The sequence below is a fragment of the Hyperolius riggenbachi genome, chromosome 6, assembly GCF_040937935.1.
Source record: "Hyperolius riggenbachi isolate aHypRig1 chromosome 6, aHypRig1.pri, whole genome shotgun sequence".
NCBI classification, from domain to species: domain Eukaryota; kingdom Metazoa; phylum Chordata; class Amphibia; order Anura; family Hyperoliidae; genus Hyperolius; species Hyperolius riggenbachi.
In genome coordinates, this window is record NC_090651.1 from 232293552 (window position 1) to 232311319 (window position 17768).

General features: G+C 45.5%; 1 protein-coding gene across 4 annotated transcripts in view; it reads left to right on the plus strand.

Moving 5' to 3' along the window:
* The window catches only part of KCNAB2 (potassium voltage-gated channel subfamily A regulatory beta subunit 2), a 420882-nt gene that overhangs the window by 151917 nt on the left and 251197 nt on the right, over nucleotides 1-17768 (plus strand). For 2 of the 4 annotated variants that reach the window (XM_068240498.1, XM_068240500.1), the window contains exon 3: nucleotides 10263-10304. The exons of the other annotated variants lie outside the window; for them this stretch is intronic. In XM_068240498.1, the coding sequence (XP_068096599.1) occupies nucleotides 10263-10304 (42 nt within the window). The remainder of the gene's footprint in view (nucleotides 1-10262; nucleotides 10305-17768) is intronic. 4 annotated transcript variants of the gene reach the window in all.

A 17768-nucleotide genomic window follows, 5' to 3' on the forward strand; every position in this document is an offset into this window, starting at 1 on the left:
TTTAGAGGGACTCTCCACTAAACAGTGGGTTATAAGGTGGTATGGGAAACTTCTGGACGATCCAGTGGTTTCCCTCTATCAAGGTAAGTATCTAACTTTATATTTAGAATGCTTCATCGGCCAGGACTGTATATCAGAGTTCCACACGAGTCCTAAATTTAGTAGTAAGCAGTCAGACTTAACCCTTTGTTTTTGGCAATGCCCAGTAATAAATTCAGTAATAAATAATAAATTATAAATAAATAATAAAATATTATATTTCAAAACCAGAATTTGTTGAACTATCTGCCTCATGCCTCATACATATGTGTTACTAGGAGTTGTAGAATAATTGGTGGTAATTATATCTTTAATGGGAAGAAAAACTATTTTGCAGAACTGGATTATTCAAAATCCACCAACACTGTCACATTTTAAAGGACACATCTACTGAGAGGGATATGGGGGCTACCATACTTATTTCCTTTTAAACAATACCTGTTGAGGCTTTCTCACGACCCTTCACAAATCATTAGGCAATTTCAACGTTACTATGAGTCGCTATATGATGGCACTACGACGAATAGATCCAAGATCTCCGCCTCTGACATGTTGAACTACCTAAATGACACCCCAATCCCCACAATCTCACCTCCTCTTAGTTTGTCTCTTAATGCCCCGATCACAATAAAGGAAGTGATGGCGGTTATCAAAAAACTTAAGTCTTTTAAGGCCCCTGGTCTGGATGGATACACAGCAGCCTACTACAAAGCTTTTAAGCAGATATTAGCACCTGAACTTACAGTCCTTTACAACAAAATTTTAAGAGGTGAGGAGGACTTTCCTCCTGAAATGTCCTGTGCCTCGATAGTAGTTATCCCTAAGTTGGGTAGGGATCCTGCGGAAGTAACAAACTACAGGCCCATATCACTTATTAATGTGGATGTCAAGATCTTCTCGAAGATCTTGGCAAACAGGCTGAACCCCATCCTCCCAAGTGTTATCCATCCGGACCAGACAGGATTCGTCGCAGGGAGGCATACCACAGACAACGTACGCAGAATGGTGGGTCTGCTGGCCAGTACAAAGCCACTGGCGGACGCCTTATCTGCTCCTATCTTTGGATGCAGAGAAGGCGTTCGACAGGGTAGACTGGAGGTACTTACGACTGGTGTTACAGAAGTTCGGGATCAGGGGAGAGTTTCTTAATGGGGTCAGGAGCCTATATACCAACCCCTCAGCATATGTTTGCAATATGGGCATAACCTCACCTCCCTTCCCGATCAGGAACGGTACAAGGCAGGGGTGCCCCCTGTCCCCATTATTGTTTGCCTTGTGTATTGAACCATTGGCTATAAGGGTGAGGCGCTCTCCTGATATCAGGGGGGTAACGGTGGGGAAACTGGAATTCAAGACAGCTCTGTTTGCTGATGATACAATCTTTACACTAACCAACCCACTAGTCTCGGTTCCGAGTCTTTTCAGTGAAATCGACGAGTTATGTCGACACTCTGGCTTTAAAATCAATAAAACAAAATCTGAAGCTATCCCATTTGACCTCTCTGAGGCGCTTTGCTGTACACTTTCACACACGTTTGGCTTCAAATTTAAACCTGGGGGAATCAAATATTTGGGGGTAACAATATCGCACGATCTCGAGGACCTTTATAAGCTCAACTATACCCCTATGTTCAGAAAATTGCACTCCTTATTAGACGAGTGGCAGCATTACCGTATTTCCCTGTTGGGACGGATCTATGCGGTAAAAATGACGCTGCTTCCAAAGTTATTATATCTATTCAGGGCTCTGCCTATCAGGGTTGCTAGGAAAGATTTAGAGACACTTCAGTCTAGAATCACAAATTTTATTTGGGCAGGGCGTAGACCTCGTATTAAATATGCACACTTGGCCAGGCACAAGCTCCAGGGCGGTCTGGGGGCCCCTAGTCTATTACATTATTTTTATGCCGCTAGACTTTCTCAATTATTCCAATGGTCTTCCCCCCAGGGCCTAGTAAGGTGGGTAGATCTCGAACAGGAAATGATTCACCCCTTCCCCATTAAGTATCTTCTATGGACCCCTAGGCCCTGTTTAGGTCTGGAGGCCCCCCTTCTACCGATTATTGAATCACTAAGTATTAAAAATCTCTTGGTAGAATGTTACCGCAACTAGCCTCTCTCTCTGGCATGGAATCCCTATTCTATAACCTAGATTTCTCCCCTGGGGTTTGTGGCCTGGCCTGGGGTGTCTGGAGGAATGAGGGCATTGTGTCTGTGGCGGACTTATGGCCCATACTCACGGGCTACAATTGTCACCGCAACATGCGGCGCGCGCGTCAAGGTGACAGGTCGCCCGTGAGTATGCGGCGTTGCCCGGGCGCGCACCCCGAACTGTTGCCCGTCGCTGATGTCGCCAGGCGATTGCCGCGGTCAATCGCCTGGCGACAGTCGCCGCCGCAACAGCCGCTAGTCCGCGTGAGTACGCGGACTAGCGACAGCAACATAATTGTAAATAGACGGCGCTTCCGGCGGGGGGAGGGACAACAGCGACAGCTTCCGCCGCATCAGTTGCCAGGTCCCTCCGCCGTGTGTATGCGGAGGGACCTGGCGACGAGCTGTCGCCGGCATGTCGCGCACACGCTCCCGTGTGCTAGCGACATGCCAAATTGTAGCCCGTGAGTATGGGCCATTACTCTCAGAGGGTTCTATTCTTTCCTGGTCTCAGGTACAGGAGAAACATCAGATTCCTGATGTTGAAAGATTCAGGTTTATGCAACTTCACCACTTTTTACATTCTAGAAAGGCAAAGGGCTTACGCCTCACACGCTCTAACCTCGAGTCCACTTATTGCTCCTACCCCCTTCCGGAAGGCCTCATATCCTCTCTATACTTTGACCTCTGGTATGCCAAGCACGAGAAGGCCTCTAAGGCTATGCTTAAATGGCAGGAAAGGCTCGGGGCAACGTTAGATGAACAACAATGGGAGGTCATTTTCTCTGCTATAGCCAGCTCTTCCAAACACACAGTAACCAAAGAGAGGAATTACAGGCTGCTGTATGACTGGTTTAGGACCCCGGCAACCCTTGCTAAATGGGGGCTAACCCAAACAGATTCTTGTTTCCGCGGATGCCTGTCTCCAGCCGATCAATTACACTGCTGGTGGTCCTGCCCACTGGTGGCTGATTTCTAGTCCATATCTTTCTCTCTGGCTTCTGAGGTCCTTGGGAAGCGGATCAGTCCTGTCCCCTGGACAGCTCTGTTTCATAGTCCGACGCCTGGACTCTCTAAATATCAGAACAAATTACTTGCCCAGATATGTAACGCCTCGAAGGCCCTTTTAGCTAAACACTGGAAATCCCCTCCCCCCACGAAACCAGAGCTGGTTAATAAAATTCAAACTATATATATAATGGAGAAAATGACCTCCTACATTAGGGAGACTATGCCGGCCTTTGACAGGATCTGGGCACCATGGGAGGAGTGGACCTCGCTCCATCCTTAAAGAGACTCCGTAACAAAAATTGCATCCTGTTTTTTATCATCCTACAAGTTCCAAAAGCTATTCTAATGTGTTCTGGCTTACCGCAGCACTTTGTACTATCACAGTCTCTGTAATAAATCAACTTATCTCTCTCTTGTCAGACTTGTCAGGCCTGTGTCTGGAAGGCTGCCAAGTTCTTCAGTGTTGTGGTTCTGCTATGAACTCCCCCTTCCAGGCCCCTCTATGCACACTGCCTGTGTGTTATTTAGATTAGAGCAGCTTCTCTCTTCTCTCTTATCTTTTACAAGCTGGATAAATCGTCCTCTGAGCTGGCTGGGCTTTCACATAGTGAGGAATTACAGACAAGGGCAAAGCTGTTTGCAGGAAGAAACAAGCAGCCTGAAACTTCAGTGCATGAGAGATGCAGGGGGAAAGAAACACACAAATGATCTCTTGAGATTCAAAAGGAAGGCTGTATACAGCCTGCTTGTGTATGGATGTATTTTCTATGTGTGGACATACTGTACATCAACCTACTTCCTGTTTTGGTGGCCATTTTGTTTGTTTATAAACAAACTTTTTAAAACTGTTTTTAACCACTTTTAATGCGGTGGGGAGCGGCGAAATTGTGACAGAGGGTAATAGGAGATGTCCCCTAACGCACTGGTATGTTTACTTTTGTGTGATTTTAACAATACAGATTCTCTTTAAGCGCTGATGATACCTTCCTTCGTAAGCATGATGTATTCTAGATCCCGGCCAAGACAGTCCTGGTTAAGGTTCAACTGACGTTCTTGATTTTCTTTGTTTTCTTACTTTCCCTCTATCTTTCTTCCCTTTTTTTTCTTTTTTCTTTTTTCTCTCTCTCTTCTCTTCTTTTCAGTTTTTCTCGGTTTATTTTTTCCTTTTACCTGTTAATATCTCATAAAGTTTGCATTGTCCTCAACCGAACGGACCATAGAATGTGAACCTCAGGGCTCCATCCTCACTTAGGGTCCATATTGCAATATATTAAAGCATCTCTGTCAGTTGTTTGATGTTAATATTATCTCTGTAACTTGGACAATGCTACCCACTTATTTTTTCAGTTTGTCTGAAAAAATCAATAAAAATTTAAAGTGGAAATAAACAATACCTGTTGCTGGGCAGTTGCGCCAGTATCTGTATCACATACCTGAAACAAGCATGTGGCCTATCAAATATCTACTCTGGGGCTATGGCTAAAAGTATTAGAGGCAGAGGATCAGCAGGGCAGCCAGGGAACTGGTATTGTTTAAAAGAAATAAATATGGCAGCCTCAATGTCCCTCTCACTTCAGCTAAGGAGAGGATTAAGAATGTTTTTAAAGCATGGGAAAGCTTTATTGATGCTCTGAAAGCACAAACTAAACAACGCTGGAAATTTCGGAGCAGCAGGCGTATTATAGGAATTATGCCTATATCTGTGCTCAGACAGTAATTTGGGTGCCGTCAAAAGACAGAGCCCAAATAACTTTTAAAAACCGCGTAATTCAGCTGCCAGCATTAGCTGGCAGCCAAATTACATCTTACATATAAGTCCATGGCGGCCTGGAGGGGGAATAGTAATTAATGCCGTCTGGACTTTTGCAGGAGCAGGGCGAGCCATTTTTTGGCTTTACCCCATGCTCAAATTTCTCAGCAGCTTAATTATGTGTATGCACTCTTAGTACCTTTTGAGTCAACACAGTGGTATCAGGATCAGTTGTTTGGGGGGGGGGGGAGGGGGGGGTTATGACACTGTGTACTGTGGATAAATGACATCTTATATATTGGATAGTTCATAGATAATTCAGGGCAGGGAGTGTTTGTATGGTAGGTGTGTTAGTGGGTTGGTGGAGGTTCCAAATTGCTGTATTCAGTAGAAATGTTATATGAAAATGACATTTCTGTGGAAATACTTGGACTGCAACATTTTTCATGTTCTACGTGGTGTGAGGCCCAAGGAAAACCTGACATGTTTGAATAGTAGAACAGAAGAGAGGAGGAGCGCTCCGTAGTGTGTTATCCTTTAACCTCTTCAGCACCACAAGCTTTACCCCCACTCCCAAAGACCAGGCCATTTTTTGTGAAATAGGCCACTGCAGCTTTAAGGCCAAGCTGCCGGGCCGCACAACACAGCACACAACTTATTCCCCCCCTTTTCTTTTTCTCGCCACCAACAGAGCTCTCTGTTGGTGAGATCAGATCGCCCCCCGGATGTTTATTTGTTTGTTAATGTTTCTTTGTCTATTTTTTTTTTTTAAATACATTTTCCTGTTTTTTATATTTATATATTCCCCGCCAGGCAATCCCCATGATCAGCTGTCATAGGCTCCAGCTCAATCACCGCCGAGATTCAGGCAGGGACAGCCATGTCACACGGCTGTCCCCAGTACAGCTCTGCTGTAGATCGCTGCGCTGTACCCGATATTTAGATGGTGGTTTCGCCGTCTAGTAGTCTCATAGCTTCGCTCCGCCTACCAAGCAGGAGATGCGCGCGCAGCCTGCGCACGATCTCCTGCAAACTGAAGCCCCAGGACTTTACGCCGATCGGCATTAGGTGGTCCTGGGGCTGCCGCCGTGGCCACGCCCATCGGCGTGACGTGGTCGGCAAGCAGTTAATGAATAAAAACAATGCGAATACAAAGTGCACTTACTAGATGTGAATAAATACAGGCGTGTAACTGGGCCAAGCTAACCCTCTCAGCAGCAACCAGCCGGGGTAACCTGGGGATAGCTGTGGCCAGTAGCAGTCCGGGTCTGGATAGTAAGGAAGACCAGAGGTGCCCACCGTGGTGCTCAACGTGTGCTGGATGACGTCACGAAACACATTTCGACGTGTCCGCGCCTTCGGCAGGTAACCTGCACACATTGAGCACCACGGTGGGCACCTCTGGTCTTCTTTACCATCCAGACCTGGACTGCTACTGGCCACAGCCGTCCCTAAGTTACCCCAGCTGGTTATATACTTGTATTGCTTCACAAAGTAAGTGCACTTTGTAAGCGCATTGTTTTTATTCATTAATGAATAACACTCTACGGAGCGACTGTGGATTTGGTACAAAAATCATCCGACTCCCACTCCCGACTCAGACTCCTCAGTTTATGAAATCCGACTCCATGTACCCAAAATTGCTCTGACTCCAACTCTGACTCATTAGCCCTGACAGATATCCATGTTGGGAATATTTTAGGATGTTGATATGTTTGTTGTATGCCTTTCTTTCAATGAAAACATTGTTTAAAACTAACTCTCAAAACAAATTGAGAATGTATTGTGTAACGAACACAAAAAGGTATCAGGACACCTTAAAGAGGTTCTCTTGCACCTGTTAAAAAACAAAAACTGCCACTTATCTGGGGCTTCTATCAGCCCCCTGCAGCTGGAATGACCCGCACCGTCCTCCTCCGATTTTCCGTTCCCCGCCGCTGGCACCGGTGTAATTATTCGTCTAACTAGACGAATAGAACTGCAGCCGGAGCTTACTGTGCAGGCACAATACGAAGTGTTCCTGTACTGGACCTGCGCAGTAAGCGCCCGATGTCATGGCCGCACAGCCGCAGTTCTATTTGTCTAGTTAGACGAATAATTACACCGCTGCCGGCGGCGTGGAACGGAGCATCGGAGGAGGACGGCGCGGGACATTCCAGCTGCAGGGGGCTGATAGAAGCCCCAGGTAAGTGGCAGTTTTTGTTTTTGAACAGGTGCAAGAGAACCCCTTTAAAGTAACATTGAAGGGCTCCCTAAATTCTACCCCTCAGTTTCAATTAATTGATTTAGGTGATGTAGTGAATTGGACTCTCTTGTATCTCTCATATTTTCATGGATTGCCCGCTTGCAACCAATTTTATGTTGACTGGCGAGCTTTGAGGGCGTTTTTATGATCCTGATCTCCTTGGTCTCTTCCCAGGGTCTTTTTTATACCTTCCTAATGACGATATGCCAGGTGCCTTCCGCACTATTTATTAATATATGTTATCCTCTGCTCATTGGTGTACTGCTTTTAAGTGGAATGCTCTTGATTTAGATATCCAGCTTGTTAAGAATAGGTTGGATATGACCATGTTGAAAACCTTGATCGATATACTGCTACCTGGGAGGAGGGGATAGCCTATAGGGCAGTGGTGGCAAACCTTTTTCGAGACCGAGTGCCCAAACTTCAACTCAAGTCTCTTGTCTCTCGTAAAGTGCCAACACGCCAATTTGAACAAAATGACCCCCCTCCTCAGAACATAAGAGATGACAAATACCAGGCCCTCAAACCTACAGTGACCAGATTTTTCTGGGTTCAACCTTGGACAGCGCAGCCGAAAAAATGGGCATGGCAATGACATTGTATAGGCGGAGCTAACTTAATGATGCAACAGCGAGGCATAAGAAAGCAGTGTTTCTGCCATGATGTGGTGAAACGAGGATTCACATCATAGGTGTGCAGAAACTGTGTGATGCTATTTATTAGTATACCCGCTGTAACCCCAAAGCAGCAAATATAGCCAACTATGACCATTAAATAATAAATGCAGCAACGGTTACCCCAGACACCAGAAAATAAACGCAATGTGGGCAACATTTCAGCAGAAAATAACGCAATGTGGGCAATATTTCAGCAGAAAATAACGCAATGTTGGCAACATTTCAGCAGAAAATAACGCAATGTGGGCAATATTTCAGCAGAAAATAACACAATGTGGGCAACATTTCAGCAGAAAATAACGCAGTGGGCAACATTTCAGCAGAAAATAACGCAGTGGGCAACATTTCAGCAGAAAATAACGCAGTGGGCTGCAAAATAAGCCAGAAACAGTACTCTGCTATGGAGAGGGTAGGCTTTAGATCTCCTAGAGCCTTTTTGGTTCTTTCTGGGTGACCTTGTTCCAGCACTGTCACCCCTGTTGAAGTTATTCGACCAACTGATCGAATACGCCTTTTGGGAATGCTCGGAAGGCTTTGGAAGCACTTGTTCCCCTTGAGTTCTTCCAAAGACAGGTGGCTCTGTGCAGGTGGCTCCATGCAATACAGAGCCACCTTTCTTCTGAAGCACTCCAGGGACACATGTTCTTCTGTAGCCTTCTGAGGGCGTTCGGAGGTGGCACGTTTGAATGGGGGACTGCGGTGAAGCAAGGGGTCAGAGGGAGGATCGGGAAGGCTGTATGAGATGAGTATCTGACTTGACACGTCCGTATTGCTTTACCCATTTTCAGACCAGCCTAACTGAAATCTACGCCCTGTTTGGGACCTGTTACCCCTGCCTGGGCGTAGATTTCAATGCCGTGCAGACCTGCCACTACCGCCGATTGTGCTGCTCTCCTGCCACTGCAGGCCACTCGCTCTGTCGTTGCTATGACAGCAGAGCTCCGTGAGCAGGTCCGGAGCTGATTTCATTGACTCCTGACCCTGTGATCACTGTGACCAAATAACAGTGGCTCACAGTGATCACAGGGTCAGGAGCCAATGAAATTGTCACCTGACCGGTTCTCGGAATTCTGTTGTCATAGCGACAGCAGGGTGAGCGGGCTTCAGCGACGGGAGAGTGGCATGTATGATGAAAGTGATGGTTCCATATGGCGAGACATCAGTATATTTAGTTTTTGTTTTGTTTTTGTACCAGCAATCCCCGGTCCAGAGACTGCTGATACTGAATTTCATATCAAACATCCAAAGTTTTTGGTAGCAATATTGTTTACAACAACAAAAAGACCGTCCCTAAATTACTATAAAACAGAGTTCTTCTGCCGCCAGCAGTAGCTGCCAGCCAAATTACATCTTAACCCCGAGTCCACGGCGGCCTGGAGGCTGAATAGTAACTAATGCCACCAGAATTTTTTCGGCTGTACCCTGTGCCCAAATTTCCCTGTGCCTTAATTGCGTGCATGTGTCCTCATTACTCTAATAGAGCTACAGCAGGTAAAGGGCTGAGTAGGCATGATTAGTCTGTTCGTGCAGTACTTGTAAGAGAGAGTACACAATATATTCCTGAATTCAAATGTTTCCTTGCGTGTTGTATTCTTTAAAGTTGACGTGTGAATAAGTTAAATATTTGTACATACTGCAAATATATATAAAAAAAAATATATATATATATATATATATATATATATATATATATATATATATATATATATATATATATATATTTTCTTATACTTTGTAAACACAGTTTTGTATACTTTAATTGTTCATTTTTACAGATCTGTTATTTGCTCATCAGGCTTGACCAATGATCTAAACACAAATGAGAAGGGGGTGGGTCATAGAGAACAACGATCACACGTGTTGAGCAGATTACAGATCATAAATATATTAAGTAACCGTGTCACGCACAGCCATAGAGAGCAGTGGTGATATTTTCAGAAACCAGGGAGAGGTATGCTGAGCATGTTAACAGGCATCATCAACTGGACCACTGCAGTGTTCAGACTGCTGGTAAAGAGGAGCACATATACCAGTAGTCATTATCAGCCTTGAGGCTCTAAAAGATCATCTCTGGTCCAGAATTGCATTACAGTTTCATTATTGATTACAGGTTGATTTAGTAAATTTACATTTCAAGTTCCCTGACCTTTTCTGTTTATATGAGCTTTTACTGAAATGTTTCCAGTTTTCAATATTTGTGGATTTGCTGATTTACCAATAGATGGCGATGTTGTACAGAGTAAGGGAAATACACTGCATGTGAATAAGCAGAACAGTGTGGAATGCACCTAATACTCGACACCTAATATTACGCTCATGTATGATATTAGCCATGTGATGAGTGGAACATTTCTTTCTCTCTCTTCTCTCTTCCTTCATGCTATCAAAGTGCTCGATATGGAAGTCCCAAGCGGCAGCTTCAGTTTTACAGGTACCTTGTCTTATCTTCTATCACTAGTGCATCATTCTATATTTGTATAAAATATATTTCTGGTTTTAAATAAAATTAGTACTTGTGTGAAAGCATTTTCCTTAAAGAGAACCCGAGGTGGGCAGATCGGGGGGCAGATGGGACACAGAGGCATGTTCTCTGCCTCATAACATGCCTCTGTGTCCCCGTACCGTCGCTCTCTGGCCGGCCACCACCGCGCTATAGCCCATCAACATTTGATTCCGGGTCGGCTGGCACACCAAAGTCATTTTCCAAGCAAATTTATTGAATGCACAGCATGACAATTGTTTCGGGGCCAAGCATGGTCCCCTTCATCAGATAAGTGCAGACATATATATACCTATACCAAACCGTGATCAATCACCAGGCATCAGAGATAAGAGGACCTCCCCCCTAATTACCATGCGCAATCAAGCTCAATACAAATACATTGCATACATGTTACAATAAAGTATGCATTCATAACCTCATACCTGACCCATATGATTGGTCTTTTTTAGATGTAATCATGTTTACCTCCAAGATTGTCACCATCTTGGAGGTAAACACGGAGAGGGATTCCCTGTTCAAAATGCACGCCAGGGGTGTTCTCACAGGATTTCCGGAGCTACCATTGGGCAGCTCTCTCTCCCTGGCCACACCCCCTGCCACTCCCCCGCCTCCCTGCACGCTGGATGAGAGAATCAATCTCTCTTTCCAGCGTCGTGATCTATAGGTCACAATAGTGAAAGTGGGCCAGTGCGGCGTACAGGAGAGGCAGTTTTTGCGGCTACCTGATCTGCTCAGCCCCACGGATCAGGTAGCCTACTTTAAAAAAAACAAAACATTTTGAGCCCACCTCAGGCTCTCTTGAGTCTCATGGCACTAGAAATTGAACTGTGAAATGTACATGTTGTGCATGTTCTTCCATGGTATCACATACCTTTACCAATCACTTCCCTACAGTGCTATGCCAGCACTCTCCCTCTGTAATCATTAAACTTTAAAGTAAATCTGTGTAAAACTTAGGAGAAAAGACATACTTACTTCAGTAGAGGGAATCCCCTGGTTCCTCCAGAGGCTTCTGCTGCTTGCCTCCACTGTGCTGTTCCAGTTCTAGGACCCCCCGAATCTCCTGGGCTCACTCCTGCACATTAGCATGGAGCCGCCACTTGGGGGTGAGCCATCTGCGCCTGCACGGTGCAGCCATGCTCTGTCAACGAGGGGTTGTCAATAATCTTTGGGGGGTCGCAGCGCAGGGAAAGCAGATGCATCCAGGGGTCTCGCAGCGCAGGGAAAGCAGATGCATTCGCTCTACTGAGGAAAGTCACCAAATTGGGCACTTTTTTTCGCTTCAGGTACACTTGTATAGGCTGTTTGTCCGATCGTATGTATGATTAGTTTTTCTAATTTTACCACATTGTACCATTCAGTATTGATCCTAGTTCAGCAGATAGCTGACTTAATATTGATCACACTGCTGTCACTACTAGCATTGTTCTGCCGGATGCAGTACAAAGCTTTGAGAAACTTGGCTAAATATAAATATGAACACACTGAAGAGACTGTGAGAATGGCTAAATGAGTTTTTAGAGCAAGAACAGGGAAATAAGAATATGCAGAGTGGAAAGGTGGGTGTAGACTGGCTTTCTGCTTGGGAGTGAGAGCAGTTCTTTGGCTAGATAACTTAAGGTGGCCATACACTGGTCGATTTGCCATCAGATTCGACCAACAGATAGATCCCTCTCTGATCGAATCTGATCAGAGAGTGATCGTATGGCTGCCTTTACTGCAAACAGATTGTGAATCGATTTCCGCCTGAAACCGATCACAATCTGTTCAGCTGCCGGCGCAAGTCCCCGCTGTCTTCTTCTCCGCTCCGGGCTCCAGACCGTTCCTGCAACTACTGAACTTCCTGTCCAGGGGAAGTTTAAACAGTAGAGGGTGCTCTACTGTTTAAACTTCCCGCCGGGACAGGAAGTTCTGTGTAGCTGCAGCCGGTCCGGAACCCAGCGCAGAAAGAAGACAGAGGGGACTCGCGCCGGCCAGAACAGGTAATGTATACTCGCTGTATTGCGTCGGTCGTCGGGCATTCGAACGCCGCTATCGACGCACTCCCGACCCGCCGGCGATCGAGTAAAAACTTTCGCACGGACGGATCGACGGGAACGATCGATTTCGGATGGAAATCGATCGCTCTGTCAGCGGTGTGCACGGCGATTTCACAGCTGATTAGATCACTGTGATCGAATCGGCCGTATATCGGCAGGAAAATCGTTAGGTGTATGGGCCCCTTTAGACTTCCATTACAGCTGCTGTTTTCTGAATAGATACCTGTCATGTGACTGCCTTTTCCAAAAGGATTTTTTCTGGTGTAGCTGCATTTATTATGATAATTGTGTGAGTGATGGCTTACTTGCCTATTGTTTTTTCTATTTTTTGGATTTTTATAGCACCAACATATTACACAGCACTGTACAATAAATAAGGTTACATTAATAGGGGTGACTGTAGACACAATACAGACAATAAGGCCATGTTCACAAAAGCAAACGCAGACGGCCGTGCGTTCGGAACGCAACGCATACGAACGCACGCCATCCGCGTTTGTATGCGTTTGGTGGCTGATCCCATTCACTGAAGTGAATGGGTCAGCCGCACGTTTCGGGAAAAAATGCGTGCAGCATGCGTTCACGGGCTGCACAGGTCCGGAACGCATGCAGTGTGAACATCAGATAGTGCAGTCTATACACTGTCTGATGTCGTGCGTGTCGGCCTCCTGCATGCGTTCCCGAAACGCGGATGGAAACGCGTGCAGTGTGAACGGGACCTAAGCAATAAGGTATACAATGGAAGCTGTTACACTGGAGTAATTCACCTTTACTAACAATTAAAAATCTGGGTGGATAACTAGCATTTTAAGTGTTGTGATGAATAGTAAGTTTTAAGTAGTAAAATACAATTTGATTTTTGTTCTTTTCAGAATCTGTGTTTTTTGTTTTTAACTTTGTGTATCATGGACATGGATAATACATTTTACAGCTTTGTGGCTCCAGTAGGAAATACATACAGCTTTGTGGATCAGTAGGAAAGCTAATAATTACCAAGGATAGTAAATGAACAGCAGTTAAAACAACTGGGCTGTTTAATAATACACTTGATTTTCTACATTTTGCAATCTGTTTTCGGAAGGAAAACACAAGAACATCAGCAAAATAATGAAAATTGCAGGAACACTTTTATACTACTTGTGGAGATATATTGAGGTGCTGATGATATTAGGGAGTACAGAAACCTATTCTATCATTTTTATGTCTGCTGTATATCTTTCAGAGGTGGAGGTCAGCCAGTATGGCTTGAAGATATTGGCAGCTAGCTTCATGGACTATTAATGTGATTGTGTGTGGTGTCAATAGACAGACAAAAGGGAACCCCATTACCTGTTTCTGGCTGTCCAGAGGAACTCTACGCTGTGATCTTTTGTATTAATGTAGACAGCTGCCATTGTCTTCAGTGAATGGACCAGTCCCCTTCAATAGGCAAGGAAGCGGCTCATTAAGCCACTAGCAGTCACTTTTGATCTGCTGTCCCAGGTGTGATCGTCTGCGTCTGTCTGCAGACTTCAAGAAGCTAAAACAGGAACCCCTTTGAAGTTTGCATATCACAAGAAAGATTATGACAAACGTTCGGTGATGTCACAAACGAGGAAACTGCATTAGTTCCTGGGGGCTGGACATTAAATGCCCCCAGGGGACACTTCAGAATATAAAAAGCAGAGACAGATACCTAGTGTCCATCTGCTCTTGGAGTTAGCGCATAGCTAGAGTTGATCTCGACTTCTGGTCGAACAAGCGGCATGCTCCTGCCGACAACATTGAGACCCTCAAGTTGGTAACATTTTTTTTAATCCCCATTTTTATTTTACGCAAATATCCATGTGTGTTATCTTTGTAACTCTTAATTTTGTAACTTTTTTACTTTGTAATCTTTTGTATATATTAAGCTCTGCATTGTTCTATGTTTTTATGAAATTGTAATTGCATTGTGTGTGGGGGCGTTTGTCATACGTTGGCCTAAGCGCGCAGCTGACCCAACGTACGAACAACGCCAGTGCGAGTAGCGACAGCAGAGTGGCTAACAGTATCGTTCGGAACGACTGTTAGTGGGTCCTTGCTTCACGACAGTGTAAGATTGCAACTGTGTGTGTGTGTGGGTGCGTGGTGTTCCCGTATTTGGCCTAAGCGCAAAGCTGACCCAAATATGAAAACGTGGAGTGCGCGCTGAGGACTCGACAGCAGAGTGGAAGTGTCTAGCGAACTGCTAGTGGTGGCAGTGAGAGGTGTTCTGAGGGGTCCCAGCCTTGTTTTAGCTTGACTAAGGCTGCTTCCCCTCTCGGGGGGCGTGGCCAGCCATGAGCGTGTGAGGACGTGTTCTCTCACAGCTCTCCCGGCTCAAGGCTGAATCCTGGCTTTATACTGCCCACAACTACCCGATCTGCTGCCGCTTCGTATCCTCGGATACAGGAGACCTCCCTCGCCCACCAGATGCCAAAATACGGGCCACCAGCGCCCGCAACGGCCGCGGAAAAGCTGGCAAAGTACGCCCGCGGTGAGCGGCAAGATGGCGCCGGGCAGACATGCTGGGAGGAGAGAGACGCCACGATCCCGGAAAACCAGCCGCCCACACAGACCTGCTCCAGCGATGCGGAGGACGGGGAACTCCCTGCAGAGGCTGGTAAGCTCCATACCGCAGCTCCCCCAAAAGAACACAGGCAGAACACCCAGCCCAAAGCCCGCAGCCAAGGTAATCCAGAAAGGGAGGAGAGGGGGGAAGGAGGAGGATCAGAGCCCATAGAGCCCACCAGAGCTGAACTTTTAGCTGCCATACAAAACATGCAGCTCTCCCTCACTACTAGGCTGGATACAATACAGACAGAACTATCTTTTGTTAAAGCTGACTACAAAAAGCTCAAGGAGAGAACCATTGAAGCAGAGCATAGAATAAGTGATCTGGAGGACGTAGTGACTCCTATTAGAGCTACGCAATCATCCATAACTAAAACCTCCACTGAACACTCACTTAAACTTGATGACCTTGAGAATCGTTCCAGAAGATCTAATCTGCGATTCGTGGGCATTCCGGAAAAATCTGAGGGCTCCTCCCCTGAAAACTTTCTTGAAACCTGGATACAGAATGCCATCCCTAACCTTGTCCTGTCCAATACTTTTAGCATTGAACGCGCACACAGAGTGCCTGGAGGCCCGCCTAAACCAGGCGCAACCCCAAGGCCCATGCTGGCTAAACTGCTTAACTACAGGGATAAGGTGGAAATTCTTAGGAAGGCCAGGGATGCCCCGGAGCTACAGATAAATGGAACTGCAGTCTCTATCTACCAAGACTTTTCCTCGGAAGTCCAAAAACTACGAGCCAACTTTAATGCAGTGAAATCCAGCCTGAGAGCCCAGCAAATCCCATATAGCATGCTCTTTCCAGCCAAGCTACGAGTGCAACATAATGGGAAGTTTCATTTCTTCCCGACTCCTTCAGATGCGGTGTCATGGATGGAGGAACAGGGCATTGATGTCCCAGTAATCAAACCACGCTCTAAGAAATGATTTCTTCTGCCTGTTTTCTATCGCTACCTTGCCGGCTACTAGCCTTGAGTGGATGCATCTTCTTCTTCCATATGGCTTTTATGACTTGACACTGCTAAGCATTAATAATTCCAATTGCTCTACCATCTACCAGTGCATGTTTTTATGTTTGGGGAGACTACTCCTGAGCTTTTTTTGTTTTCTTTCCCCCCTCTTATTATACTCTTGTAACATCACTGCTGTCAAGACACATGAGGTGACATTTGTTCGGCGGTTCCACTGTCGAGCTCTCCTGTTATGCTTACCTATTCATTGTCTAACCCATATTTTTATTATAGGTGATGATGATACTTGGCATTATTACTTATGCTGCTGTGTGATTTGAAGGGTAAAATGCATTGATTCTATATCGGGATCATTTGACCTGGGAGGGGGGCCTTGCCTGCAGCACTGATCTTTCTTCTCTTAAGCTTTAATACATAATTGCAGGAGAGGCTTTTCCTCTACCCCTGTAACTATACTTGCTCCATTTAAAGCCCTTGGGCGCCATCTACTGATCACAACTAGATATACTTTAAATAATCATTTTCTAACCATTGATAGCCATCACTTCCACCTTCTATTCTATACATATAGGTCCGATTTGACCTAATTTAAATCATGATCAGTCTCCCTTCGTGGTCGCTGCTGTAGGGTGGGCTCCCCTTGTTTGGTTAATAAGTTTGAAACAGTTCTATGTTTAAGTGTAAAACTATTCACGTTTGTGGATATGACTGTTGCCTTGAGCCGGGACACATGTGCTGTCCCTATAGTCCCTCTTTTTACTTTTATATCGTTTAGGGAATAGAAATCCTTTGTGGTTTAATACAGGGGATGGGGAGGGTTTGGGGTTATAGTGGGTTTTATGTGGGTGAAATTCCAGTTTACATTAACATGACTAAGACAATCCAGTGCAGAATATGTGACATAAGGAACTACAATGTTCAGAACTTCCTGACTAATTTCTTAATTTTACAGTATGACGCACATTAAGGTGGTCTCCTGGAACGTGAGGGGGCTAAACAACTCTATCAAGAGACGCCTGGTTCTAGACTATCTGCGAAAGCTATCCCCCCAGGTTGTTTGTCTGCAGGAGACGCATCTTGTAGGCTCTAAAGCATTTTTACTTAAAAAACCCTGGGTGGCCTCATATTACCTAGCTCATTACTCATCATTCTCCAGGGGTACTGCAATCCTTGTTGCTAAATCGTTCCCAGGACAAATTTCAAACATTAAGACTGATCCGAATGGTAATTTTGTTATCCTGAAATGTACAGTTGAGAATAGATCATTTATAGTGGCCTCTATTTACATCCCACCACCCTTTAATGTGCAAACCCTTGAGCGCGTCTCCTCTAGGCTACATGATCTGATGGATGGCCCTCTCATGCTCCTAGGAGACTATAACGCTGTTTTGGATCCTTTATTAGATAGAATGAATGGCACCGGTAGATCATATCCACAACTACTGAACTGGCTACGTCAGTATGACTTAAGGGACGTCTGGAGATGGAAATTTCCAGATGATAAAGAATTCTCCTGTTACTCTGACTCATTTAAGACTATGTCACGCATCGATATGTGTATGGGGTCCAAGGACCTCTTGCCCATGGTGGAATCGATTACATATTTGGCGCACGGGATTTCAGACCATTCTCCTTTGGTGTGTGAGCTGTTCCTTCCCGGGGGCAGGGTACCATCCCTGTGGAGAATGGGAGCGTGCTGGCTGGAAGATGAGGAGGTGCTTGAGGAATGCCAGACAGAAATGGCACATTACTGGCGTACTAATGAAGGTACGGTTGATCCACTGATTTGTTGGGATGCGGGCAAG